Raw genomic sequence first — 27383 nt, forward strand, 5'->3', positions numbered from 1 at the left:
TTCAATGCCTACTGCAAGTGTCTGTGAGGTGCCAATGGATGGGAGACGTATGGATACTCCATAGAAACCACCTATGAAAGATATTGTACAGCATCAGATTACCAGTGAGATCTATGGCAGCAAGAGAGGAATGATAACCTAGCTCAGAGCTCTAGGCCAACACCATGTGAGTTGGTTTTTAATCTTCTCTGCTAATTAACTGTCAATACCGTCTCTCCAAGGTTTCCCTTTTTCCCATATGATACATCTATCTTATGGAGCCACTTGAAGACTGAAATGAGATCATCTCTGTGGACAAGTATAAACTCTGAAGAAATTAATAAAGGTTAGTCATTAACAAGCCCCCGACATGTGGGCGGTAATTAAAAATTAATGCTTATGCTGGCAGCATTAGTTTAAGGCAAGCCACTCCGGCCCAGCGTCCTGGACTGTTGCAATGCTTACATTTGATGCTCTCTCACAAAAGCTGCAAACTCAGGATCGTTAGCATACAGTTCCAAAATCCTCATTCTCTCTTGAATTTCCTTGAACAAAGAAGAAAGAGAGGCTATGTATTGCATTAGGAAAACCCCAGCAGCCTTGTAAAGGGGATCTAATTAGTATAAGGAGTTGTGAGCTACTGGGTACCCAAAAAAGAGCTAAAGAAGAACCACCCCCCTTTAGGAAAACAGAAGGTTCTACCTATAGTGGTCTAGATACTATATGAACGTTACGTAGCTCAGTGGTAGAGCACTTGCTTAGCATGCACAGGGCCATGGGTTCAAGTCCCAGCACCACCAAAAAGAAAAGAAAACTATTTCTGCATAGATACTATGCAAATCATTCTAACTCTAACATATATTCCAAAGAGAGGACTGAATAAATGACAGAGATTTTTCTAATTGTGGAAAAATAAGTCACCAGGTAGGGAATAAGGACCAGCTCAATATGTAATACCCTCTGCATACTCTGGGAGACATCATCAGGTAATAACTAACCTAAATATTCTTCATTATTTCTTGAGGCCCATGCATATGCACACATGCCCATACACAAGCTCACACAGACCAGCAATGCAGTGATGAAAATGGAAGTCTCCTACCTCTTTGGAAAGGTCGCTGCTCTCATACATCTGTCTGATTTCTTCTCTGCTCAGACCACCGAGCACCTCTTCACTAGCAGAGCTATAGAACGGGTGCTGGCTGTGGGGCTTCTCACACTGTTCACATCCAGCCAAGTGGCTTTCGTATGCAGGGTTGTACTTCACAGCATTCTCAACAGATGACAGGTTGTCTGACTGCCTGCTGGAGCCACAGGAAGAAATGCATGATTGACTAAGGAGCTCCTTGGATGCTCAACTATGCAAAAGGCTATTTTTCTGGGACAAAGCTTCTGTTAGGGAAAAGGAAGTGGGCATAGATGTGGGGTCAGGGGACTATGAGACATGACTAGTCTCAGGTGTTATCACTGTACCCTGTTTCATTCATCATATTTCTTTCCCCACAGTACCTGACACTCAATAAATGTTGGCTGGGAACTATGTCTGCCAGTAAATAGTATTTCATTAAATAAACACAGCTCCATCATTTCCAGAACAACATCTATGAAATAATCCACATAGAAAAAATCTCATAAAAGTTCAAATACTGGAAGACCAAAAGCCCTGGGCCTCAACTGAATTCAATTCAGGTCCATTTGCTGAGCAGTAATTATGTGCCATGACCTCTCTAAATGCTGATGAGTCAAAGAATTTGTTGGCCTCTACCTTAGATAAGACCACAGTCTGTTGAAAATTCAGTTGATGCAAAGCTTAAGAATGATGGAAATGTGCCTTGGTACTCTAGGAAGGACCCCAGAAAGGGTGTCTTCTTAGCTAGGCCAGAGGTGGGTGAGACTGACCTAAAGTAGCTCTTGTGGACTCCAGCAGTGCGCCAAGATTTTCACATGGGCCTCCTTGATCTGGCTCGAGTTCACTCACTGATTACAAAGAGACCCACTCATTCCCTGCAGGACTTTTTTCCCACTATCGCGATGATCACTAAACTTTCAAGACTCTCTAGTTCCATCCTCATCCAGGCCTCTTAGCATCCCATTCACAGACTACTTAGATTTCTTCAGATGTGGTACCAACTTTGAAGATGCTTTCATTCAACTTCACAGCTCTCTGCCTCCACCCAGCTCTTTGCCCAGTATTTGGCCCATAGGAAGCAATGAGTAAACAGGCGCTCGGTTCCATGAGGAAGCTCTTCCCTTACTTACCTGGTGGGCCTCCGCCTTTCTCTCCTGATAGTCTGAGCTTGAAGTGTCTTCACAAGGAAGAAGATGACAGCAGAAGCCACAAGGAGAAGGCTCACCACAGAGGCTATGGTGATGCCTATGACAAAGGGCTCAGACACAAACTCCTCACAGTGTTGGCCTCGGTACCACCAGTTCGAACCAACCCGGCATCTGCAAAGACAGTCACCAGACTCAAGATCTGAATCACTCTGCTCAAGAGGATAGCAAACAGAACCTTCAGTGGAATGGGAAAGGTGGATGTATGAATGCTGATCATGTACATCTTCAGTAAGGACTTGAAGGGAGTGCTGGGGCTGGAGCCCGGTAGGAGAGTGCTTGCCTAGTGCACATAAAACCCTGGGTTCCATTCCCAGCAAAGCAGGGAAAGAAAACATGCCTTGACATACAAATTCAATGAACATATATGATCGAAGGCTGTGCACAATGCCTGACATAGACCAGTAGATCTTGAACAACTGTTTTTAAATGGCTGCTTAAAATATGAAAGGCTTAAAGAAATATTACACTCAGCCTTCTCATTTACAGATAACACATACATGCCCAGGAAGGAAGATAATGCAACTCAGTCACAGTTACTAACAGCTTCTAGAATACAGCTTTTAACAGCGTGCATGTCATCTCACCACCCTACAGAGATCCTCAAAGTTTTGAGTCAACAGACTTGTGCAAAAATGTCTTCAATCACCAGAATAGTAAAGAAATCACTGCTTTGCAAAATAATGTTAATTTCTCTGGCCATCAAGAAACTGTAATTACTATTAGTTTTCTAGTTAAACCTTAACATTTTTTTGCATAAAAGCATGTGAATATCTTCAGCTATTTTCTCTGTCTGGGGTATCTATGCCAATGTTTATATTCACACAGTAACATCTTATTTACGTTCCTCCTGATTATTCCAGCATTCCCTTCCTCTTTCAGCCATGCATCTGTAGTTATGTGTGGCTGGGAAGTCAATATGTTTGGGGGTCTTTTTGTTGTTTTTGTTTCTTTGAAGGCAGGGGTCAGCAAAGGGCCGTCAGCCTATCTGACTTGTGCGTCTGCCATTCCCTGGGTGGTTCTGCCTTTACAAACAGATCAGACTCAGAGGGAAACACACTTGGCATCACTTTGAAACCTTACTATTGATGTTACTTAATCTTGAATACTCAGTATGCTACAAGGAACACAAAGCCATTAAGAGTACAACCAAGGGGCTGGAAAGATGACTCATGAGCAGTTAAGAATTTGGTTCCTAGAATTCACAAGTCAGTTCACAGCCATCTGTAACTCCAGTCCTAAGGGATCCAACACCTTCTGGCTTATTTGGGCACCAGACATATATAAGATGCATATCTTTAAATGCAGGCAAACATCCATATACATAAAATAAAATAAATCTTAAAAGAATAAAATCCAATCAAGATACTATAGCCCCCTCTGTTTGCACTTCTACATGTAAAGTACTGGTCTTACATATAAATCTTACCTAAATAGTAATGATCTCATCATCCCCACTGAAAACAGCCTACAAAGATCTCCAGCTAATGCAAGTACTCGCAGCAGGACGCATTCAGAAAAAAGTTGACAACTTCCCAACAGCATAAAATAACCCTAATGGGTATACAATTCAGGCCTACTGGGTGATCCAGTCTTCACATGAGAATTAGATAGTGTCCATCTAATTGCCAGACATAATAAACATTATTGTGATTGATCTGTAATTACACTGTCAACCTATTTTCTTTGAAAGTATATATAAAACCTTTAAAGCCAAAATCTTTAATTGCAACATACCTACAAATGGCCCCATGACCGGGCATGATGTCACATTTTCCGTCATTCAAGCAGAAGTCAGGCTGTAGATCACAAAGACTTTGACAAGGCAGGTCATCCACACTCAGGTACCCAGGGTAACATTTGCACTTTGCTTCTCCACTCCATGGATTTACCAAACACTCAGAAAATTCATTACAGGCCTGAAACTTGCAAGGGTTGGCTTCATCACCTAAAGCATCAAACAAGCCAGAGAATAATACAAGGAAAGTCAAAGCGCAGGAACTGAGATACATAAAGAAAGTTTCTTCCTCAAAGCACTATGGGAAAATCCCCAACCTGAATCATAAAAATACACCATCACCTCTACTTTACACACAGTTGTGTGCCTGACCCATGCTGAGACCATCAGATGAAAAAAGAGCCTAGAAAAAATGGTGATCTCCTCATGGGTGGGGATATCTTAGAATAGCCTTGAGAGTGATCTAGATTTGCAGAAACTACTAATCTAAAAGAATATCATCCCTGTGCCTCCTCTGGACATTCTGAACAATATTTTGTCTTCTGTAACTTATTATTTCACTGACAGTGTAAGAGAAAAGGACAAAAAAAATTAGCACAATAACCAGTCAAAAGTGATGTAAGATATTAACCATGGATGGGTCTACCATGGTCCTGCCATATGTTCTTCCATAGTGGGTAGCAATGGGTGGACAGCATATGAGGAAACAATAGCAGAGATATTGAAAATAAAGCTAATAGCTGGAGATGATCACAGACATCTATATGAGAAAGCATGAAGTTTAGCTAGAAAGGAACGAAAATTAATAGTCTCTTCATTTCCAGTGAAATTAATATTGTTTTAAATCAGTAAATGTTTTTCATTGTCTGGAGTTTAAAGATGATATACAGAAAACCTTATCTAACATGAACAGGCAGTTTCTAGGGCAGACTGCACAGCAGGATCCCACTGTGTATTCCCTAGGTATTTGCCTCATATGTTAGTAATTACTTTGTAACTTTGTAATCATAAAATAATCTAATTTTGATCCATAATTTAAAATAAGAGCATATACAATGGGTACTGTATAGAATCCCTTTATTAATGAAAGCAAAAATTTTGGCGTAAAAATTTGCTGACAGTATGCTGTCCAAATGGGACAAGCAGGACACAAAAGAAAGGACTGTCGATTTATGCCAAGACAAGGTAGGAAGGCCCTTCAGAAAATCCAGCCCTTCAGAAAATCCTGCTTCACAGATAAGTCTGTCAGATATGCTAGACCTGTAGGCCAAAGATAAATGCCCCTCATCCTCAATGTTATAGAGAAATCTTGGGTGACTGTCCAGGCAGCCAGCTGTTTCTGTCATCTCTCACATTTTTTGGAAGTCATTTCTTGCAATCCCTGCTTATTCAGGTAATATTATTTCCTTCTTGGGTCTCTGATGGAGTTTAAGACTAGATAGTTATAGTTATACTTTTTTTTGTTACCAGATTCAGAAAAGAAATTCACTAAAGAGGTGTAAAGTGTATAGGGTTGAGAGACATCAAAAGATAGTTTTGTATTAGTAATGCAAATCAGGATAGAAGATGAATTAAGTACAACACTTTTGACTCACCAAGATAGGATAGATAATAGAGTATTTTCCCTGAATTTGTCAATTGTTAATGAACTAGACATTGTTGATGTATTTACTACCTGTATATATTGTAAATAGTTATTGTATTTATTGTATATAGTTTTTCTTATATTAGTTATAACCTTTTTTATTTTAGACAAAAAAGGGAAAATGTAGTGATATTTTGTTTGTGCTCTAACAAATAAAGCTTGCCTGGAGATCAGAGTATGGAGCTAGCCACTAGAGGCCAGGCAGTGGTGGCACACACCTTTAATCTCAGCACTTGGGATCTCATGCCTTTGATCACAATACTTGGGAGGCACATGCCTTTAATCCCATCACTTGGGAGGAAAAAAACAGGAAGTGATATGGCTGGGTGGAGAGAGGAAGTGATAAGGTGGGGTGGAGACAAGAGCACAGCCCTTTCAGTCTGAGGATTCCTAGAGGTAAGAAGTCTTTCTAGTAGCTGGCTGCTCTGCTTCTCTGATCTTTCAGCTTTCACTCTGATACCTGACTCCGGGTTTTTATTAAGACCAATTAGAATTTGTGCTACATACAAAGGGAATCAATATAGAAACTTAGAGTGTTTACTTATCTATATATCATCTACTGGAAGAAAAGAAGGATATTTAAGGTCATGACAACATAAAGACGATGCAAAAGCAGGTTTAGTGGATACGTGAAAGAGAGCTGGAAAGAATGTCTAGAAAAGGAAATGGGAGGTAAACAATAAAGGTACCCTTGTGTCCTCAACATTTGAGATTCCCTTGAAACACTTACTTTGCTAATTTTCAAGATGTGGAACTGTGTCTAACACAGTACTTATTGATTCTTTGAGAGTTTCACATCATGCACCCCAATTCCATTCACCTCCCACTTCCCCATCATCTCCCCTCACCCCTGCAGTACCCCCCAACAAAAGGAAATTTTAAAAAGATCAAAACCAAGCAAGCAAGCAAACAAAAAACAAGAACATCTTCATGCAAGTATCAGATTTACTTTGGCTCAGTGAAAAAGACAGACAGACAAGAATAGTCACTGGATTCGTCTAAGAAACCTCAAATGACAGGCACTGTGGTTACCTGATTCCACATCCAGGGAGTACTTATCAATATCCAAGTTCATGGTCTGGTAGGCTGTGGTACAAAAGTCTTCCAGAATCATGTACATGGCATTGTTGACATTAGGAGGAACAGTCTCGGTGAACTTCACTCGGCTGTTCACCACAATGCTGCCGTTTCTGAAGTTGAGGATTTCTAAGTTCTGGAACCCTGAGAGATTCGACTGAAGATAAGGAACCAGCTGCAAATGACAAAACAGTCACGTTTACTGCCAACGCTTCATGTTTTGTTAAATACACGCCAGAAAGACAATAAGACATACAAAAGCAAACAAAAAGAATGCTCGTGTGAGTTTTTTTTTTCTTTTTAGTATGTGTTCAACAAAATGCAAAAACCTCCTGTTGCTGCAGGAGACAGTAAAGTATCAGATTTTCTTCATATGTATAACTAGATTTAACAGTACACATATTATATGTACAGACATATAGATGTATATACAAATAAGACATAAAGTCAGAAGAGGCCTATTTGGGAAGATAAAATGGACTAATGGGAAGGTGATGATGGACAGGGGCATGTAATATAGGGATGAATGTGAGCAAAGTACAATCATATGTATGTATAAAATGCCAAAATTAAAGCCTTTATTTTATACTAATAAACTAAAAAAAAATCAATAAATAGGAATGGTTTGATTGCATAAATTAAGACTATCAAGAGATTTTTCACAATGGCATTTAGAAACTTTATGGAACTCATAAACCATTTTAGGGCCCAGAGTTTATTCACTCTGCTTCACTGAAGGGCCCCAACAATGAAGATATGAACATCCACAAAAGATGGGTCTCACAATGAGCTTGAGATTTCCTTTCATATTATATTTCACTCTTGGAATTCTTGGCATATAATCTTCAGCATTTAACCTGTCACATCACCCTGATACCATGTTTATGTTTCCAATTCTTAAATTCACCTGTCTTATTGTTCTCCTATGACCCCAAAGCCATGATGCTACCTGATGACAGAAAAATCTATGCCCAAGGAAAACCATTTCTCTGGACTCTGGCTTGGTGTGCTGAGGGTGGGGAGGGAATTCACATAATATTCACTAATGCTAATGTTTTACAGTCTGTGCTTACCAGTTCTAAGAACCTTTGCTCCAGGGCTTTATATTCCAAAGAGTTTTTATTAAACAGGTCTTCTGAAAACATCATGTTTGTCACTCGGAGGCTAAAGAAAACCACCAATGTCCCTGAGGTCTGGGTGTGACTCAAGTCACTTCCTTTTGTGGGCTGAGCCACAAAAGGCATCTCTGTGTAGTGAAGATTTGTAGACATTTCCACATAGCTTCCAACCTTGCCACTTTGTTCTTGGGTTAGCTCAGGCTGATAGTAATCTGTGCCTACCCGATCTAGTTCTAATGAAATATCCTGTACACCCATTATTACTTCATCTTCTAGCTGGGTGGAGCTGGTTGTTGGAGGCAATTCAGTGGACTGTGTCATGGGAGCTTTCAACCAAAGCCTGTCAGTGCTCACTGGTGTACTTGCCAATGTGTCTCTGGACAATTTCCCTAAGGAAGAAGAAGTTCTTGCCCAAATTACATCTGATTCTGGCAATATGGTCCCCACAGGCCGCATACCTGGCTTCACCACTGAAATCTCACTGCGAAGCCCTTTGTGACTAGAAGACTCTGTTTGCACTGTATCTTCCTTGAGTGGGATATTCACTTCATCTGTTTCTTCAGTGGAAGCAGAGGTTGCCACAGCTACCAGTAAAAAGGGTGCTTTAGTAACTGAGTAAGAATCAGTGTCTGGTACATCCGATGTGTGCTTGGAAAAAATTAGAGATGTGGACTGGGTCGCAGACTCCACAAAGATGGGTACAGTAGATCCACCAAGGGATTCTTCCTCTGTAAAATGTGTGGATCTATCACTATACCTATGTTCTGAAGGTTCAATCATTTGTTCTGTGGAATCTACTCTTTCATCTATATGTAAATTTTCTGTACCCTCAGTTGGCAAGAGTGCATACTCATCTTCAGGCCATGACTTTGACAGTGTTTCAGTGGTCTTCTCTAATGAAGTCTCACCCCATGGCCAAGTAATCATATCCACACTTTTCCCAGACCCAGAGCCCAAACCACTTTCAAAACTGAACTCCTTTTCTTCAGAGGTGTCTGAAAACCATGGGCTCATGTGCAGCTGGTCTGTGACTTTGGAAGCCAAGGAGTCCAAGCCAGAAGGTGTAGTTATGTCTTTAGCAAGGTCTTCTATGACAGAAGAGGTCAAATGTGGTGATGATGTCAAGAAAGTTATGCCAGAGTCTTCCACAGGTGGTACTGTTTCTTTTGGCACAGGTTGAATTAATGAGCTTGAAGGCAATACATCCACAGAAGCATCTTCTGGTTCTTCAATATTGGCTAATCCTAAAGAAAAAAGAAAGAAAAGAAAAGAAAGAAAGAAAGAAAAACTAGTGTTTTCCATTAGTTAATCTATAAAATGAAACCCTAGTTCTCCAGTAAAACTAACTATCTGTTTTCTCCGCTTACCAGGGACAATGGCTGACCTTAACAGCTACACTACAAGAAGATACGATCAAAAACTCATAGTATGGGACAAGCATTCACAAATACAATCCACTCCTCTGAGATAAAGACTTAATTATTGAAATAATCCTCAAGTGCTTGCCTTTTTTTCCAATGAAAATAAAGAATTAACCATATTAAAAAGCACAGATTGAACCCACTGGAAATTTATGAAGATTTTTTTCCTGGAAGTTGTGTTTCTGCTTCTATGTTTATTGCCCTCATCCTTCATATTTCCCTTATGTTCAAAATTCTAGACCCATTCTTTATATCTTTATTCATCTTCTCTTTCACACATACAGCCCACCCCACAACATTCAGAGCAACTGTTCCCAACCTTCCTATGCTGTGACCCTTTAATACAGTTCTTCATGTTGTGGTGACCCCCAACCATAAAATTCTTTTCATTACTACTTTATAACTGTAATTTTGCTACTGTTATAAATCATAATGTGCATATTTGTGTTTTTCTGATGGTCTTAGGTAATCCCTGTGAATGGGTCATTCTCACAACCCACAGGTTGAAAAACACTGATCTAGAGGCTTAACAATTTTATTTCTACCTCTCTATTTCTCTGTGGCTTTCCTAGTTTATATTCTCCTCCTCCCAATATTACTATAACCTAAAATCCTTAGAGTTGCCCCCATAACTAATCTTACTAGGATATACTTGAAAAATCTTCTTTGATGCAGGTCACTACATTCAAACAGGCCAAGTTCTTTGTTAGTATTTATAGTAATTTAATTATGTATCCTTCAATATGACCTTCAAAATATCTTTTAATTGACCTCCACCCCACTCCCCCAAGTCCATTTCTTAACACACAATGATTTTCACTTTCCAGTCTGACTAATTAAATCTGATTTTATTCTTCTCTCACATACGTTTCCCAAGACATTGTCTCCCTAATGAATGCTACCATGTTTTCCTCTTCATATAATCTCTTCGAAGCCCTTGCCCTCTGACTCAGTAAAGAATCGTGAAAAGTGATGAAGGTTTCTCACCATCTTCTAATACGGAAGATCCAGAAGTCCTTCCCTCAGAAGCCACAGGCAAGCCACTCTGAAGCACTGCTGGAGTAACAGAATGAAGAGTCAAGCTGCTACCCTCTAAAACTTCCAGGGAAGAACTGAGGACCACCTTCGAGGGAGAGGCTAATGTAGGTGTAGACACTAAATCACCCAAAGCACTTTCTGATCGGAGTTCCCTGCCAGTGGCTGAGGGAGGACCAGAGCTGAAATCAAGTGGTGAGATATTGGTGGTGGTGGATTCATCTGCTGAGAGCCATTCAGCTTGGAGGGTATTATCCTGGGGAGGGAGAAAAAGGCTAAATCATATCATAGAGAAAAGAAACACATAGAAATGAAATACTGGATGGGAGAAACACAAGACCTCTCGAAGGAAATAGTCTGGAATCCAAACCAGTTCAGCTAGTTATTAGCTTGAAAATTTACAGAAAACCTGCGTAGCCTCTTAAAACTCACCTGGAAAAGGATTGGGTGAAATGCCATAGAAGACTCCAAATAAAGGGAATACATGGGAGAGAATACTGTTTCTCTGGCTTTGGGTGTTTCATTTCCTTCTATCTGTTTGGCTTAAATGACTTTAAATACATAGAAGTTAGCAATATATGGAACTTTTTGGTAAAGACTTAAGCATACTACCCACAGTGGGAATGAATAATTCACAGTTTTATTCATCATTTTGAAAGATGTTTAATTAGGGGCCGTTATTTTTTATGTAAAATGTCACCATATCGCAATGTGGACTGGTTGTCTCAAATAAAAAGACCTACCTATGAAATGGTTGCATGCAACAATTTTATATTTATATCTTTCTCCCAACTTTATAGTGATATATGCATGCAACAAAACATACTTTTCTCTTTCTCCCAACTTTATATTAATATAATGATAATCTTACTTCAACATTTGGTTTCAGAAATAGAAAGTAGACAGAGATACAATCCTTGAACATGCTAATTATTTAATCTTATGAAAACTACTCTATGTAAAAGAAATTAAATGTTAATAGGTTAAATATAAAATTGTTGCATGCAACCATTTCATAAGTACGTCTTTTTATTTGAGACAACCAGTCCACATTGCGATATGGTGACATTTTACATAAAAAATAATGGCCCCTAATTAAACATCTTTAAAATGGTATTTGGTGGGAGCTTATATATTTTAATCTACATTGGACATTAGCCTGGTATATAATATTCCTTTTCAAAGATTTCTTTATTTTTAGTTTATGTGTATGAATGTTTTGCCTGTATATATGTAAGTGTACTGAATGCATGCCTGGTACCCACAGAGGTCAAGAGAAGGCAATGGACCCCTAGGAACTGGAGTTAGAGATCGTTGTAAGCAGCCATGCGGGTGCTAAGAACTGAACCTAGGTCCCCTGCAGAAGTAGCAAGTGCTCTCAATTGCTGAACCATCTCTCCCATTTCTGGAGTCCAATATTCTAATAAACTGAGTTAGTTGGAGTAAAATGTACAGTATGAGGGGAAATGTGAGTATGTGTATATGTGTGTAACTGTGTGTGTGTATGTGTTGGGTATGTGTATGTATGTATGTGTGTGTGTATGTGTGTGTGTGTGTGTGTGTGTGTGTGCATGTGTGTGAAGGGGGAAGCTGGAGGCCATCCTCAAATGACTAGTTCACATCTTTGGGACTAGGAGTACGTGAGATGCGGAGGCTAGAAGTTGATGCTGGGTATCATCTTCTATCACTCTCTACCTTAGTGTGTGAGACATGGTTTCTCGTTAAACCTAGAGCTCAAATCGTCTAGACTGGCGAGCTCTGGGGACCCTGTTGCAGACCTGTTCTAGCACTAGGTGTTGCAGATGAGCACTGCCACGCCCACATTTTTATGTGGATGCTGAGAATGTGACCAAAGTTTTTCATGTTTGAGTGGCAGGCACTTTATAAACTGACCTTTATGGTCATCCCCAGATCTTTAAATCATGTTTTTAAAATACCATCACAGCTCGCCCGTGGTTAGAGAAGCCTGGGATGGTGTGATTAGAAGCGGGACTGAGGGTAACCTTGTCTCTACACCCTGGACGGACTTCAGGAGAGGAGCTATTGTGATGGGGCAAGATAGGGCAGAGATTCCTCCATCTTGTGTTCTCGCTGAAGCCGTTTCCAGGTTTAACTAGAATCTGGTCTCTTTGATGTAGAATTCCATGGAAAACTAGCCAACTCTATTCTATGAATCAATGGTCAGGATGTCCTAGTTAACTTATCTCAGCCTTAGCTAAAACTGCTTGTTTGTGCAGACTCTTCTCCTCCAGCTAACCGTTCATCTTAGCTGCCTTCCCGCTGGCTAACCGCTTAACTTAGCTTCTGTATAAAACCGTTCTGCTCACTTCAAACTGCTTACTCTGCGAAGCCCCCTGCAGCTGCTGAGTAAGATACCTGGAAGAGGTCTCTGTCTTTAAAATCCCGATGTTCTGGACACTCAGGGCCGCACCTTGGTCCCCGAACACTTGGGTGTGGTCCCATCTGGGTGGAATAAAGACTTAATTGGCTCTACTCTGTGTCTGTGTGGTCATCTCCGGTAACTGCCCGTAACAGTACGTCATCTTATTTGTTTAGAAATCTGTCTACCACCCGTCTGCGAACTTCTCACGCAGAGGACCAGACCTTATTCAGTTTAGTTTCCCTGGTACCTGGCACATAAAAAGCACAAACTAAATATATTTGAATGGATGGGTAAGCAAATACCTGATTGATGTGCCATCTGACGTCAGTATCCTCAACCTTTCTTTCTCTAACAGAGCACTCAGTGAAAAGGGTATGACGCCATACTTTAAGGTGCCCAGGAAAACAGATGGCGGTACAGATCAGTGATCAAATGAATTTGTTTTCTAAATTTCTATTGTTGTCCTGAAAACATATACATATAAGTAACAGTCTATGGACTGAGCAAGTTGTGTTTGTGTGTGTGTGTGTGTGTGTGTGTGTGTGTGTGTGTGTGTGTAAGAGAGAGAGAGAGAGAGAGAGAGAGAGAGAGAGAGAGAGAGAGAGAGAGAGAGAGAGAGAAAGAGAGAGAGGGAGGGAGAACAACTAAAGAAAGAGTCCATGAATTTGAGAGAGAGCGAGGTTCGTGGGGGTTGGGGGTTAAGGGGGGAAAGGAAAGGGGGAATGATACAATGTCAATCTTAATTTTTTTAATGTTTTCCATTAGAGTTCTAATACCAAGAAATAACAATTTCAAACAGCTGGTATTGAACAAAGAAGACATTTTAAGAAAGCAAGAACATGATCTGTGGCTGCTGGATGTGAAGAGAGTGCCCCCCACCCCGCCCCAGGTCCCTGTGCTAACAAGAGATCACTGAACCACCATCCACACCCAGGGAGCCCTCCTGTGGTCCTTGGTAGCGTCAACCCTACTGCTTCAACCACACTTGAGGAAGTCTTTTCTCCTTGGTAGTGTCAACCCTACTGCTTCAACCACACTTGAGGAAGTCTTTTCTTCTCGACATCTCCCTAGCAGGGAAAACAGAGATGTGGTGGGGAAAGAGGAGAGTAGGAACAGAAGGGAAGAGTCATTCCATTCTGTTTGTGTGTCGATGGAAATGCTTCACTCCCATTTAGAAGGAGAGCTGTGAGCAGAGGAGATGGATCTCTGGGTAAAGATGCCGGCTGTACAAGCCTGCAGCCTGAGCTCAGCGGCCTGACCCCACACAAATGCAGGAGAGAACCAACACTGGTCTGCCGACCTCCACACTTCATGTGCACCCCCCACACACATACATTATGGATACACACACATAAAACAATAATAAACAAAATTCACCTAAAAGAAGGACTAGTTTTAGGGTGCCTCTTATTTTTTAGCTTGTCAATATCTTCACTCTTTTCCCCTTCCACACATTATTTTACTACCATAGCACGACTTCCTTGAATATATCATCCTTGAAATAAAAATGTCTACTCTGTATTTATGAATATTGACTTGCAGTCTTAGCTATTTAATAATAAAAAAATAACTATTTCTGGGTAACCTAAAAAGAACTCAGTGGGCACATACAGTTTAATTAACCTCAAACAAGTATGAGCAACAGATACTTTTTCTACCACATGTGGTGTTGGTGTTTGGCAATTCAAACTTCATTTAACCACTGTGGAAGGCTTAAGGTTTCTGAACCAACGCTTGGTCCCCTTGAGCTGACCACTGTGAGTAATGATTCAGGGACATGCAAAAGAATATTTGAAATGGGAGCGGTGAGGTCAATTCTCAAGGCCAAAGTAAGCAGCAGAGGTTACAAAGGAGAGAGGTTTCAGGGCTCGGTCTGGGGTGAGGCATGGTGGCTTACCAGAATAGCGGGTGTTGTCACCTGAAGACTTGAACTCTGGGTGTTCCAAACTATGTCTTCTATTTGGGGGAGCAAAACTCCTCTCACTGAGGAAAGACAATGTAAAACATCACTTTTGAGACACATACACCAGCCCACATACACACACTCAACTCTAGGAGGAAGCCACAGGCATTACAGCAAATTAACATGGCCTAAGCAAGGTGCTGTGCTCACAAAACTCAGTCCTTCAAACCCTGACCTGATTGACTTAGTGTAGAAATAAAAGGCAAGCCAAATTTAGAAATCTGTAACACAAAGCAGATGGGCAGCCAATCACAAAAGCTGAGCTTTCATGAGGCCATGCTCAAATAAGGCGAAAGCTAATTTTTAAACAACTAATCCCTCTCTGCACCTTGGTCTTGTTTCTTATATGTCACTTTCCATTTTCTATCCATAAATATTCTGGAGGGTTGCAGAACATGCCCTAGGTCTCAGGGATTCATAACTCATAAATCATTCTTTGATCAATTAGAGTGTTACATTTAATGTATCTTACCCTCTTCCTCTAAAAATGAATCATTGGGGCCAGCAATGTGGCTTAGTGGGAAAGGTACCTGCTGCCAAGCCCAGACAACCTGAGTTCAACCCCCAGGATCCAAATGGTTTAAGGAAAGAATAGACTCCCACAGATTGTCCTCTGACCTCCACACATACACTGTGGTGTGCACACACTCAAATAAATAAATAAATAAATAAATAAATAAATAAATAAATAAATAAATAAATAAATAAATGGTTTAAGGCATCATTATGTTTCTCATTTTCCACTTTAGCAACTTATATTTTTCTATTTTCTCACTTCAGTAAAATACATTATGCTAGAAGTTTTAAAGATTAAAGGACCCATAAGTGAAGGAATCATGGCAAAGCAAACAGAAAATAAACAATAACGGCAAATAAATTAGAGTTCTGTCTCTGATGAATGATGCTGGCACAGCACAGAAAGCGAGCTTTGCCCCAGGGTGACGGGAAGACCATTCTAGCCTCCAAACCCACAGTGGTCTCCCTCTCCTTTACAATCCCAGCTCCATCTGCTCATTATGACCCATGACAGGATCTCCATAGCTATGGAAGGTCAAACTTAAGTGTTGAGGTTTCTGGGCGGGGCGTCTGGCTCTTTCAGCCAGCTTGCATTAGCTCTCCTCCATGGTTCCTTCTTTTCTGCTGACTGGTAAGCCTTAACCAACTGGCCTTCTCAACAGCTCACTCTGTGGTTGCCTTGCAACACCACAGCCTGCTGTGATTTGTATTTTCAGCCTCTGCTTTCCTTTTCTTATACTTTGTTCCCATCCCTTCAGACTGTTTCTAACAGCCATGCTGTTCTCCACTTTTCCTGCTCTGTGGCCTTCTGTGGAGATACATCCCAGGAAGCCCATCAGTGATCTACCCCAAATGACTGTAGGGATGAAGCTCCATTTATCAGGATGGGTCCTGTCTTGTGCAGTCTAAGAAAGTGTAGAACCATATATATTAGCGGGGTTAGTCTTTACCATACCATGTTGAAAAAGAAAGGAAAACTATGTCCAGACCTTCCATCTGGACAAAAGAATGCCCAGGGAGGCTACCTGGAAAACAGGACCCCAAGAAAGACACAGGGATCGCCCAATGACAGAGAAATGGAAGAGATCTACATGAACAGCCTGGACATGAGTGGGGGTAATGAAGGGCGAGGGTTGAGGGAAAGAGAGCTTGGGGGAGCGGGAGATCCCAGCTGGATCAACAACAGAGAGGGAGAACAAGGAATAGGAGACCATGGTAAATGAAGACCACATGAGAATAGGAAGAAGCAAAGTGCTGGAGAGGCCCACAGAAATCCACAAAGATACTCTCACAACAGACTGCTGGCAATGGTCGAGAGACAGCCCGAATTGACCTACTCTGGTGATGGGATGGCCAAACACCCTAATAGTCGTGCTAGAAACCCCATCCAACTACTGAGGGATCTGGATGCAGAGATCCATGGCTAGGCCCCAGGTAGATCTCTGGGAGTCCAATTAGTGAGAATGAGGAGGGTTTATATGAGCAAGAATTGTTGAGACCAAGGTTAGATAAAGCACAGGGACAAATACCCAAACGAATGGAAACACATGAACTATGGCTGAGGGGTCACCAACTGGATCAGGCCCTCTGAACGGGTGAGACAGTTGATTGGCTTGATCTGTTTGGGAGGCATCCAGGCAGTGGGACCAGGTCCTGTGCTCATTGCATGAGTTGGCTGTTTGAAACCTGGGGCCTATGCAGGATTGCTTGGCTCGGCCTGGGAGGAGGGGACTGGACCTACCTGGACTGAGTCTACCAGGTTGATCTCAGTCCGCGGGGGAGGCTTTGCCCTGGAGGAGGTGGGAATGGGAGGTGGGCTGGGGGGAAGGTAAGGGGGGTGGGAGGGTGGAGAACAAGGGAATCCGTAGCTGATATGTAGAACTGAATTGTATTGCAAAATTTAAAAAAAAAATTGTAATAAAATAATGAATATTAAAAAAAAGAAAGGAAAACTATGTAAGGATGTCAGGAATGATATTCAAACTCACCATTGATAAGCTGGAGAGACTTGGGGTCTGGATTCAAAGAGGAATTTCCCATGAGAAAGTTCTGGTGCAGCGTCTCAGCGATATAATCTCTGAAGTTACTAATTGTGTAAACAGCAGTGGGTTTATCATCCAGCTCTACCAGGCCATGGTTTTCCACCTTGTTGGAGTGAAGACTTATGAGGTCCCAGGTGGTATTGCTGATGGCCTCGCCATTGAAGGTAACTGCATAGTGAACGTCTATCCCACTGTGGATGACAGGAGAACAGATTAGGTCCAGCTAAGAAGGCACCAGAAAGAGGCTTTGGGTCTGTAGACAACATTAGGCCAAGAGAGGGAGTCTGAAAAAGCATGGATTCTATCAAAACCTCCTCCCCATCCCCCAGAGAATGGAGGGTCAGAGCTCTAACAATAGGAAAGAATTAAGGAAGCCACAGAGTGAACCCTACCACAGCATCGGAGGCTCTTCATGCCCCGCAGTTTGAACTGTTTCCCTTTCTTTCAAAGCCAACTCCTTTCTTCTCACTAGTTCCCTTCTTCCTGCTTTCCCTGTGTGAACCACAGTCCCTGGACAGAAGATGTAACTATAGTAAACTAATCAGAACTTCAGTGATGTGGAGAGGCTGGGATGTTGCAAGTCCAGAGCCAAATTAATAGCCATTTATTGTCCACTTCTGTGTGTCACCTAACACCAGTTAGGATAAATCCTTTGGAATATGCAAACAGACCCCTAGAGCTCCCACCAACCTCAAAACTAAGATAACATTGAGGGTCTATAACAGAGATGTCCCACTTTACCATAACCCACCTCCCTGATATTTCCACCATTGTATTTTTAAAATATGCCAACTGATGACTTTTTTTGTTCCAATACTATGAAAACTTCATGAAACTACTGTCATGTTGGAACATGGAATTTGATGCAACCAAAACCTATGTTCCCAGGCCATAGTCAATTTATATATGGCTCCAGAATGACCTGTCTCTTTATCTTCTTTGAGAGATGGTTCTTGCATCAAGTCTTGTTACAGCTTGTACTTTCTGTTTAAAAAAAGATATCCCGATCTGCGTAGATGGCTTAGACAATGAAGAAGTTTGCCACCAAGCCTGATGATCTGAGTTCAATTCCTGGACCCACAGTATGAAGGAGAGAACCAGCTCACACAAGTTGACTCTAGCATACATTGTATGGTATGCATGTATGTGTACACACACACACACACACACACCACACACACACACACACACACCACACACACACACACACACACACACACACACACACACAAAACTTCTAACACTTCCCCAAAATAATATAAAATTTTTCTCACATTTCCTTATTATTGCTACCAGAAAAGTTAGATACTAAACCACAGCTATTTACTGAGGAGAAAAAAATTTCATACTTGTAGGTAAAAAGTTAAATTTGAAAATAAAGCAACTTATTATTCCAATATAGATAGATGACAGATGATAGACAGACAGCAGGCTAGAATGTTTTCTAGAATGACAGCTATGTGACCCTTTCAGGAGATCTACTTCTGAGTGGCAGCTCAGAGAGTTTACAGTTCAATAAATCTAAGACAAAACTGGAAAGGCCGCTATGACATGGTTTTTGACCTCTTTACAACCCTCTGACACTTTCTAAGTCTATATTTAACTTGGAAATCCTTACGGGTTTTTTTTCTCCTTTTTTCTTTCATCTCTTTTCTTTTTGATGATTCCTTTGTTAATGAATTAAATGAAACAATAGGACGTGCTGACAAGCAACATTTACAAAGTAAGCTTTTTCACTAAGTCTTCATATAAGCAAATGAAAAGAAGGTGGAATAAAGGAGGGAGAGCAAATTCCTTGTTTCCTGGTGTGTTGTTTTACACGTTCTTAGCCATTTGAAGAAATGATATGAGACGATGGAGTTGGAAAGCCAATGGGAACATGTCTCCTGGACAGTCACTCGCCCACTCACTCACCCAGGCGTCTAACAACTGAACACTAAGAGTTTTTAAGTGCTCTCAACACGCGAGGCACTCACTATGCCTTTATCTCATTTAGTGTTCACAATGAGCTTATTAAAAGTTTTATCATTTTCAGAATATTGCTAAGGAAACAATATGAAAGTTTTAAAGACGTCAAAAGGCTTCCTGAAATTCTGCAGTGGAGATATGGTGGAGTCAGGGTTCTGCCTCAGCACCTGCGTTCTGAAGTAAGCAGGACCAAACTATTACCCAGCATTCTCTGTGTCAGTCTCCGCGCTGCCCCCCAGCTTGTCTCTTCACACAGCCTTCACATCTGGTGTACGAGATACCTCTGGAGGTAAGAACTACCTTCCCAAAAAACACTACTCAAACCATATGTGCGATGGAAGATATCTATTTCAGACATCCCATGGCAGCAAATGACTCCCAAATCTGTGAGAGCCCATTCTCGGGTTCCTCGTGGCTTTACCCAGCAGGTCCTCATAGAGGATGATTAGACCACGGGCCTGAGTGCAGGTGTCTGAGATGGTCTGCACTTGCCTGTGCTGGGGGAGGAGGTCTTTTGCTCCACCCCTTGGCGTCTCTATAAAAACCCTGGGGCAGAGACAGTCGGGGCCTGTTGGAATAGGTTCCAGGCCCTCTCGAGGCTATCCTTTATTTTCTATCTGTTTATCTCCGCGATATTCTCCGCAATAAATCCTTCTATCTAATATTTCCTGCTGCTCGCACTCAAGAAAACTCTGGGGAACTGTGGGGGTGGTTGGGTAAACGCCCCACAGAATGGCGCCCGAACAGGGACTAAAGAAAAAAAAAGGGACTAAAGAAAAAAAGGGGGGACTAAAAAAAGGGGGAACTAAAGACAAATGAACAGGGACTAAAGACAAAGTAATAGGGACTAAAGATAAAGGAAAATAATAGTTTTATTACAGAGTTTTTGGCGAAAGTGCTGAGTTCAGCCCTGCCAGTGGATGAGGCATGCCGGTGTTATGGAAAATATATATTTTTTATATATATTTTTGAGAGGCAGGGGTTTTATCCTCGAGAGAAAAGGAAAGCGGACTGGAAGGATGTCCGATGCTGCAGCGAAATTCTCTTCTGTCAAAATTTTCTATCTTCTATCCCTTTCTCAATTTCTATCTGTGAAAAATAAGTATAAGGCATAGGGTAGTAAAATAGTGTAGGAAAAACTTAGAAGTGTAAGATTGTGTAGGAAAAAATAAGTAAGGCAACTAGACAGAAAAACTCTTCAATTTTCTAACTTGGGGGCTCTGAATGCAAACTGGGGGAAAAAAATCTTTCTTTGGGCTATTTGGGTAGTAAAAAAAAGCTCTTCTTCGAGCTTATGGGGAAGAATAAGTTTCCTGTGGAAGCTTTTGACCTGGGGCAGCTGAAATGCTAAGTCCAAGCGGCAGGAGAAAGTGATTTCTCCCTGAGGCAAAAATGGGGATGTAAAAAGCCAAAAAGTTTAAAGTTGGGAAGTTTTGGGAAAAGTTGCTCTTTCTCTTGGGAAAAAAACCTTTCTCTTAAAGCTTTTCTTGGAAAATTTGGGGGAAAAAACTCTAAAAAGCCTTCATCTTTCTCAAAAGCTCTCAAACTTAAAAACTAAAGCCTTTAACTTTCTCTCAGAAGGACAAAAATTAGAATCACCTGAAGATATTAGTATGGGGACCACCTGTGATTAGCTCTAAGGGAAAAACAACAAACCTCTTAAGACAGCAAAACCTCTAAGTTCTGTTTTTCAAGCCTTAAAAATCCTCCCTGCAATGCAGGAGGCAGGGACAAGTTCCTAAAAACCTCTTCTAAGCTCTGTCTCTTCAAGCTAGTAAAAGACAGTGGGTCAGAGTACCCTGAGGGAAACGCTTGGTGAAGTGTGGGTAAAGAGCTACAGAGAGCCCAAAAGGGCAGAAAACTTTACCTGAGAAAAGCAAAAAAGCCAAGCTTTTCAGTTACAACCGAGCTGAGGCATCAAGGGTTTTGTTTCTGAGTTGAGCATTTCAGAATGAAAGGGTGCTCCTAAGTGTCCTAATGCAAAGATCCCCTGAAGCAATGCAAACTGTTAGCTTTGTATCCTCTCTTCTGAGCAAAAACCCAGAGGGACTGGCCAGCAGCTTCTCTGAGTTGGGGTGCATTTTGGGGATACTAGGGTTCCTGCAGTGGCAAACTTCCTGGAGCACAGAGCTGAGGCAGGAAGGTGCAGAACCCAGGGGAAGGTTGCTAATGAACAACCAAAGCTAAAGCCAGTGGGAACAGCACAGTTCTCTGCTTTCCTACAAGTCCCGGGTTGGTAGGTCCACTGCTGCAAAAAGACATCTGAAAAAAGCTTTCCTATATCAGTAAGGACCTTTCTGGGAAAACAGTAAAGCTGAACTGTGTCTGAAGCAGTTGTGCTGCTGAGTCAGAACGCTGTCTGGGGAAAGAGCCCAGCCAGGGCAGAACAGAACTATCCAGGAGTAAAGCTTTCTTTTCTGTCAGAGAAAACACCTCTTTGAGAAAAGCTTTGTTTCAACTGACTCCCCTGAGATGAGGGAGTGTAGCCCTGAGGGGTGATTGCCTCTGGAATAAGCTCTGTCCTTGAGCACCCAGACAAGCAAATGCAACCCACTGGGGGACTGGGCCAGGTGAAGGCCTGATGAAACAAAACACCTGTTCTAATGGGAGTTTAGAAATGGCAAAAACCTCCCTTGTTAGATTTTCAGTCTGTACGCAAACCACACAGACCCAGAAAACAAACGGACAAAAAGCCCCTACCTTCAGTAGCAGGGAAAGCCGCCACTGTAGTGTCAGAAACTGTTTCTGGGGTAGAGGGGATAAACTGAGACCAAACTGGGAACTGTCTGGGAGAAAGACTCTAAAGAAACAGAAGGGACCGATTCCTCCCCAGAAAAATATGACCTGAAAAAGCTGCTAGAATTTGAGGCAGATTCGGGGGGGAGAAAAAAAAGCCCCTACTTCCAAGGGCAGCTAGCAGAGGTACAGAGCCACAGATACTTGAAGCTCTGCATCTGGGGAAGGAAGGAACAAGCAAAATGAGATAGATCAGTGGGAGAAAATCTCTCTGAAAGAGCTATGAAAAAACTGTTAATGTTTTTCACTGACTGGCTAAGACAAACACAAACCCCAAGGAAAGTTGCTATCAGAAATTGCCCACCTCAATGCGCGCTAACGAGGCAGATGCAGTTCTGATTTGGGGGCCAGTGTCAATTAAAGGAGAGACACCTGTTAAAGCCAGCTGAGGAGAGACCAGAAACCTCCCAATGTCCCATAATTGAAAATGTAAAATGCCTGTTCAAATCTCCTGTTGCAAAAGCAAAAAACTTTGTTCAAACCTCCCGGGCAAGAATTTGTAAGCAAGTCTGGTAAAAGAACCAGTTGACTCTCAGACCCAAAAAGAACTATGGGAAATGACTGATATAAGGGAAATGATATAAAGAAATGATATAAGGGACTGATATTATTATGGCCTGATATAAGGGAAATGCATTCTGGGAAAGGTAGTTTTTTCCGCTAAAGATGGCGACATTGTCCTGAAACACGTTTGTCAGCTCGAAAATGTTTATGGTAAACTTAAAATACAGCCTTTAGAAGAATAAGGAGGAAAATCGTCTAAGAGTTTAAGTGTCAGTTCCAATGAAAAATTGAAAGGATACGGAACTAGGTGCTTCGCGGTTTGGGGCTCCGTTGGTAAAATGCCTTATTTACCCTAATAGCTGTGCAAAGTTTTTAACCGTAGTTGGATGACAAAAAGCTACCTTTAAGAGCAAACAAGCCACTTTAAAATCCTTAAAACAAGGGAAAGCAGTTTATACACTGAACGTTGTCTTAGATATGAAGAAACTTATGTGACATTAAAAAAGTTCTTTGCCTTTTGAACAAACTGCCTGCAATGAGTAATTCAATTGCAAATCTAATTAAGGGGATAAGAAACAGGCATTCAAAAAGAAATGACTGCTTTATAGATGGGAAACTTCAGAAAAGCTGTCTTGCAAGAGTTGCTTCACCTGAAAGTTCCTTATAAAAAATCAATGCTAAATATTACAGCTGCTAATAATATCAGGAGTTAAAGCTAATGAAGTGAAAATACTAAATCCTGAAAATGCTTTTTCTGAGTAAGCTAATGAAGGATATGTTTCATGAAAGAACATCTATGTTCTTGACTCCTTTGAATAGTAACAGTTTTGGTGAAAATATTGGAACTAACAACAACCAAGTCAAAATGTTTCAACAAATCCAAGACGCTATTCCACAAAAGAAAGCTGCCATGCTTTGTGGGCCATATTAGAGTTCACTCCAATCTTCCTGGTCCTTTAGCTGAGGGTAATGCGAAATGGAAAGATCCCTGCTCCGGATTGTGGAAGGGTCCCAATCCTGTGTTAATATGGGGTCAAGGACATGTTTGTGTTTTTTCACAAGAGGAGAATGAAGCTCGGTGATTACCAGAGCGTTTTGTAAGGAGCTTGGAACTAAGAAAGGTCAGCTCCAATGATGTTCCTACAATGGAACCAGAATGAAAGTGGCTCAATTAGTGTTTCTGAGGTTTTGTCACTGGTTAATGCAAACAGTGAGGAAATAGAGTTCGGAACTGTGCCGCTTTTGGCTTTACTAGCTTCTTTAGAAAAATACTTTATATCACCTAATAGCTGTGCGGTATTGAGCAAAGACCTTACAGCAGCTAAATACGGTAATTTCACCCTCATGGTGAAGTGAAGTTTTTCAGTAGAACAAACCAAAAGTACTGCTGTAATAGAAACATTTGTCTGAATTGAAGCACTTAGAGGAACTATTATGAATTTGGGTGAAGGGACAGCCTCTAGTTAAAAACTGTCTACCACTGACAGTGCATCTCTGTCAGTTCCGGAATGGCTGAGAGAACTGGCAACTTTGGAGTGTGGCATCATCCCGAGAATGTTACAGTCCCCTAGCAACAACTATCACAATTCTATAACAACACTCACTAAATCCCAGTGCTTTATAACAAAGCTGACTATAAACTCTAAACTTTAGAAATGATGTATGTACTTCCTGTCTAGTTAAGAGAATCTAATAGTGATGATAATAAGCTTGTAAGAAGTAAAGATGGAGAGCTCCCATCTTGCCCAGGACTTCCCTTCTGAAGCACAGGTGAGTGCCCTAGCTTGCCCCGACCCCATCCCTGGGCACCAGCCACTCCAGGGAAGACCTGCCCAACTTGGGCCCAGGTTCTGGTCCCCGGGCAGGTGCCCTTCTACCACAACCTGGAAGGATCCCCTTCTCCAAGACCCCTGGCAGACCCTGCAGTCTCCACGCCCTGCCCCCACGCCCATCCGCCTGAGCCCCAAGCCTCTTCCTGAGACTTAGAGGCCAGGCCCCCCAGCTCCCATCTTGCCCAGGACTTCCCTTCTGAAGCACAGGTGAGTGCCCTAGCTTGCCCCAGACCCCATCCCTGGGCACCAGCCACTCCGGGGAAGACCTGCCCAACTTGGGCCCAGGTTCTGGTCCCCGGGCAGGTGCCCTTCTACCCCAACCGGGAAAGATCCCCTTCTCCAAGACCCCTGGCAGACCCTGCAGTCTCCACGCCCTGCCCCCACGCCCATCTGCCTGAGCCCCAAGTCTCTTCCTGAGACTTAGAGGCTGGCCCCCAGCTCCCATCTTCCCCCGGACTTCCCTTCTGAAGCACAGGTGAGTGCCCTAGCTTGCCCCCGACCCCATCCCTGGGCACCAGCCACTCCAGGGAAGACCTGCCCAACTTGGGCCCAGGTTCTGGTCCCCGGGCAGGTGCCCTTCTACCACAACCTGGAAGGATCTCCTTCTCCAAGACCCCTGGCAGACCCTGCAGTCTCCACGCCCTGCCCCCACGCCCATCCGCCTGAGCCCCAAGCCTCTTCCTGAGACTTAGAGGCCAGGCCCCCCAGCTCCCATCTTGCCCAGGACTTCCCTTCTGAAGCACAGGTGAGTGCCCTAGCTTGCCCCAGACCCCATCCCTGGGCACCAGCCACTCCGGGGAAGACCTGCCCAACTTGGGCCCAGGTTCTGGTCCCCGGGCAGGTGCCCTTCTACCCCAACCGGGAAAGATCCCCTTCTCCAAGACCCCTGGCAGACCCTGCAGTCTCCACGCCCTGCCCCCACGCCCATCCGCCTGAGCCCCAAGCCTCTTCCTGAGACTTAGAGGCCGGCCCCCAGCTCCCATCTTCCCCCGGACTTCCCTTCTGAAGCACAGGTGAGTGCCCTAGCTTGCCCCAGACCCCATCCCTGGGCACCAGCCACTCCGGGGAAGACCTGCCCAACTTGGCCCCAGGTTCTGGTCCCCGGGCAGGTGCCCTTCTACCACAACCGGGAAGGATCCCCTTCTCCAAGACCCCTGGCAGACCCTGCAGTCTCCACGCCCTGCCCCCACGCCCATCTGCCTGAGCCCCAAGCCTCTTCCTGAGACTTAGAGGCCGGCCCCCAGCTCCCATCTTGCCCAGGACTTCCCTTCTGAAGCACAGGTGAGTGCCCTAGCTTGCCCCGGACCCCATCCCTGGGCACCAGCAACTCCAGGGAAGACCTGCCCAACTTGGCCCCAGGTTCTGGTCCCTGGGCAGGTGCCCTTCTAGCCCCACCGGGAAGGATCTCCTTCTCCAAGACCCCTGGCAGACCCTGCAGTCTCCACGCCCTGCCCCCACGCCCATCCGCCTGAGCCCCAAGCCTCTTCTTGAGACTTAGAGGCTGGCCCCCAGCTCCCATCTTGCCGTGGATTTCCCATCTGGAGGAGAGAGAGAGAGAGAGAGAGAGAGAGAGAGAGAGAGAGAGGAGAGCACCCATCCTCCCCCGGACTTCCCTTCTGAACAAGAGCTTCCATCCTGTCCCGGACTTCCAATTTGGACAAGAGAGCTCCCATCTGGACAAGAGAGAGAGACTTCCTGAATCTGTCAGCTCTGAACCAAGTGTGCGAATAAGGCCAGGAACGAACCACAAGGAGATGGGCAGACGTCAAGGCAGAAACACATACAACAAAATGAATAGTAATACACCATCACCAGGCCCTAGCCCTCCTCCAACACCTAGACCTGAACATCAGAAATTGGAAGAAGCAGAAGAAAATAGCCTTATGAATGTCATCATGAAGAAGCTAGAGGCTCGTGTAGAGGAAAAGACAAAAAAATGTGAAGAACGCTATAAACAACTAGAGGAAAGGGCAAACAAATTAGAAGAAATCAATAAAGTCCTGGAAGAGAACAATAAAATACTGAAAGAAAATCAAGAAAAATCAATGAAACAAATGAAGGAAACAGTCCAAGACCTGAAAAGGGAAATAGAAAAAATGAAGAAGACACAAACAGAGGGAATGCTGGAAATAGAAAATCTGAGAAAACGATTGGGAACTTCAGATGCAAGTATAATCAACAGAATGCAAGAGATGGAAGAGAGGATCTCTAGCGTTGAAGATACAATAGAAGAAATGGATTCATCAGTCAAAGAAAACACTAAAGTCAACAAAGTCATGAACCAAAATGTCCAAGAAATTTGGGACACCATGAAAAGACCAAACCTACGAATAATAGGGGTAGAAGAAGGAGAAGAATACCAACTCAAGGGCACAGAAAATATATTCAACAAGATCATAGAAGAAAACTTTCCCAACTTAAAGAAGGAAATGCCTATGAAGATACAGGAAGCCTATAGAACACCAAACAGACTAGACCCCCAAAAAAAGTCCCCTCGCCACATAATAATTAAACAATTAAACGTACAGAATAAAGAAAGAATATTAAGAGCAGCAAAGGAAAAAGGCCAAGTGACATATAAAGGCAAACCTATCAGAATAACACCCGATTTCTCAATGGAGACTTTGAAAGCCAGAAGGTCCTGGACAGATGTAATGCAGACATTAAGAGACCATGGATGTCAGCCTAGACTAATATACCCAGCAAAACTTTCAATCCTCATAGATGGAGTGAACAAGACATTCCATGACAAAGCCAGATTTAAACAATATTTATCCACAAACCCAGCCCTACAGAAAGCACTAGAAGGAAAATTCCAACCTAAGGAAGTCAGATACAACCTCGAAAACACAGGCAATAGATAAAGCCACAGCAGTAGACCCCAACGAAGAAAAGTACACACACATCACCACCAAAAAATAACAGGAATGAACAATCACTGGACATTAATATCCCTCAATATCAATGGACTTAATTCACCTATAAAAAGACATAGGCTTACAGAATGGATACGAAAGCAGGACCCATCTTTC

The 27383-nt window shown here is 42.7% G+C and overlaps 1 protein-coding gene across 1 annotated transcript in view; it reads right to left on the reverse strand.

Moving 5' to 3' along the window:
- Positions 1–440: 440 nt before the first annotated feature.
- The window catches only part of Impg2 (interphotoreceptor matrix proteoglycan 2), a 78894-nt gene continuing 51951 nt past the window's right edge, over positions 441–27383 (reverse strand). Inside the window, exons 11-19 of the mRNA XM_059277155.1 lie at positions 17198–17442; positions 14628–14713; positions 10300–10603; positions 7847–9135; positions 6729–6948; positions 4051–4261; positions 2239–2427; positions 1082–1313; positions 441–524 (exon numbers count right to left, since the gene is read on the reverse strand). Coding sequence (XP_059133138.1) covers positions 441–524; positions 1082–1313; positions 2239–2427; positions 4051–4261; positions 6729–6948; positions 7847–9135; positions 10300–10603; positions 14628–14713; positions 17198–17442 — 2860 coding nt within the window. The remainder of the gene's footprint in view (positions 525–1081; positions 1314–2238; positions 2428–4050; positions 4262–6728; positions 6949–7846; positions 9136–10299; positions 10604–14627; positions 14714–17197; positions 17443–27383) is intronic.

Source organism: Peromyscus eremicus, chromosome 12, assembly GCF_949786415.1.
Source record: "Peromyscus eremicus chromosome 12, PerEre_H2_v1, whole genome shotgun sequence".
Taxonomy (NCBI): domain Eukaryota; kingdom Metazoa; phylum Chordata; class Mammalia; order Rodentia; family Cricetidae; genus Peromyscus; species Peromyscus eremicus.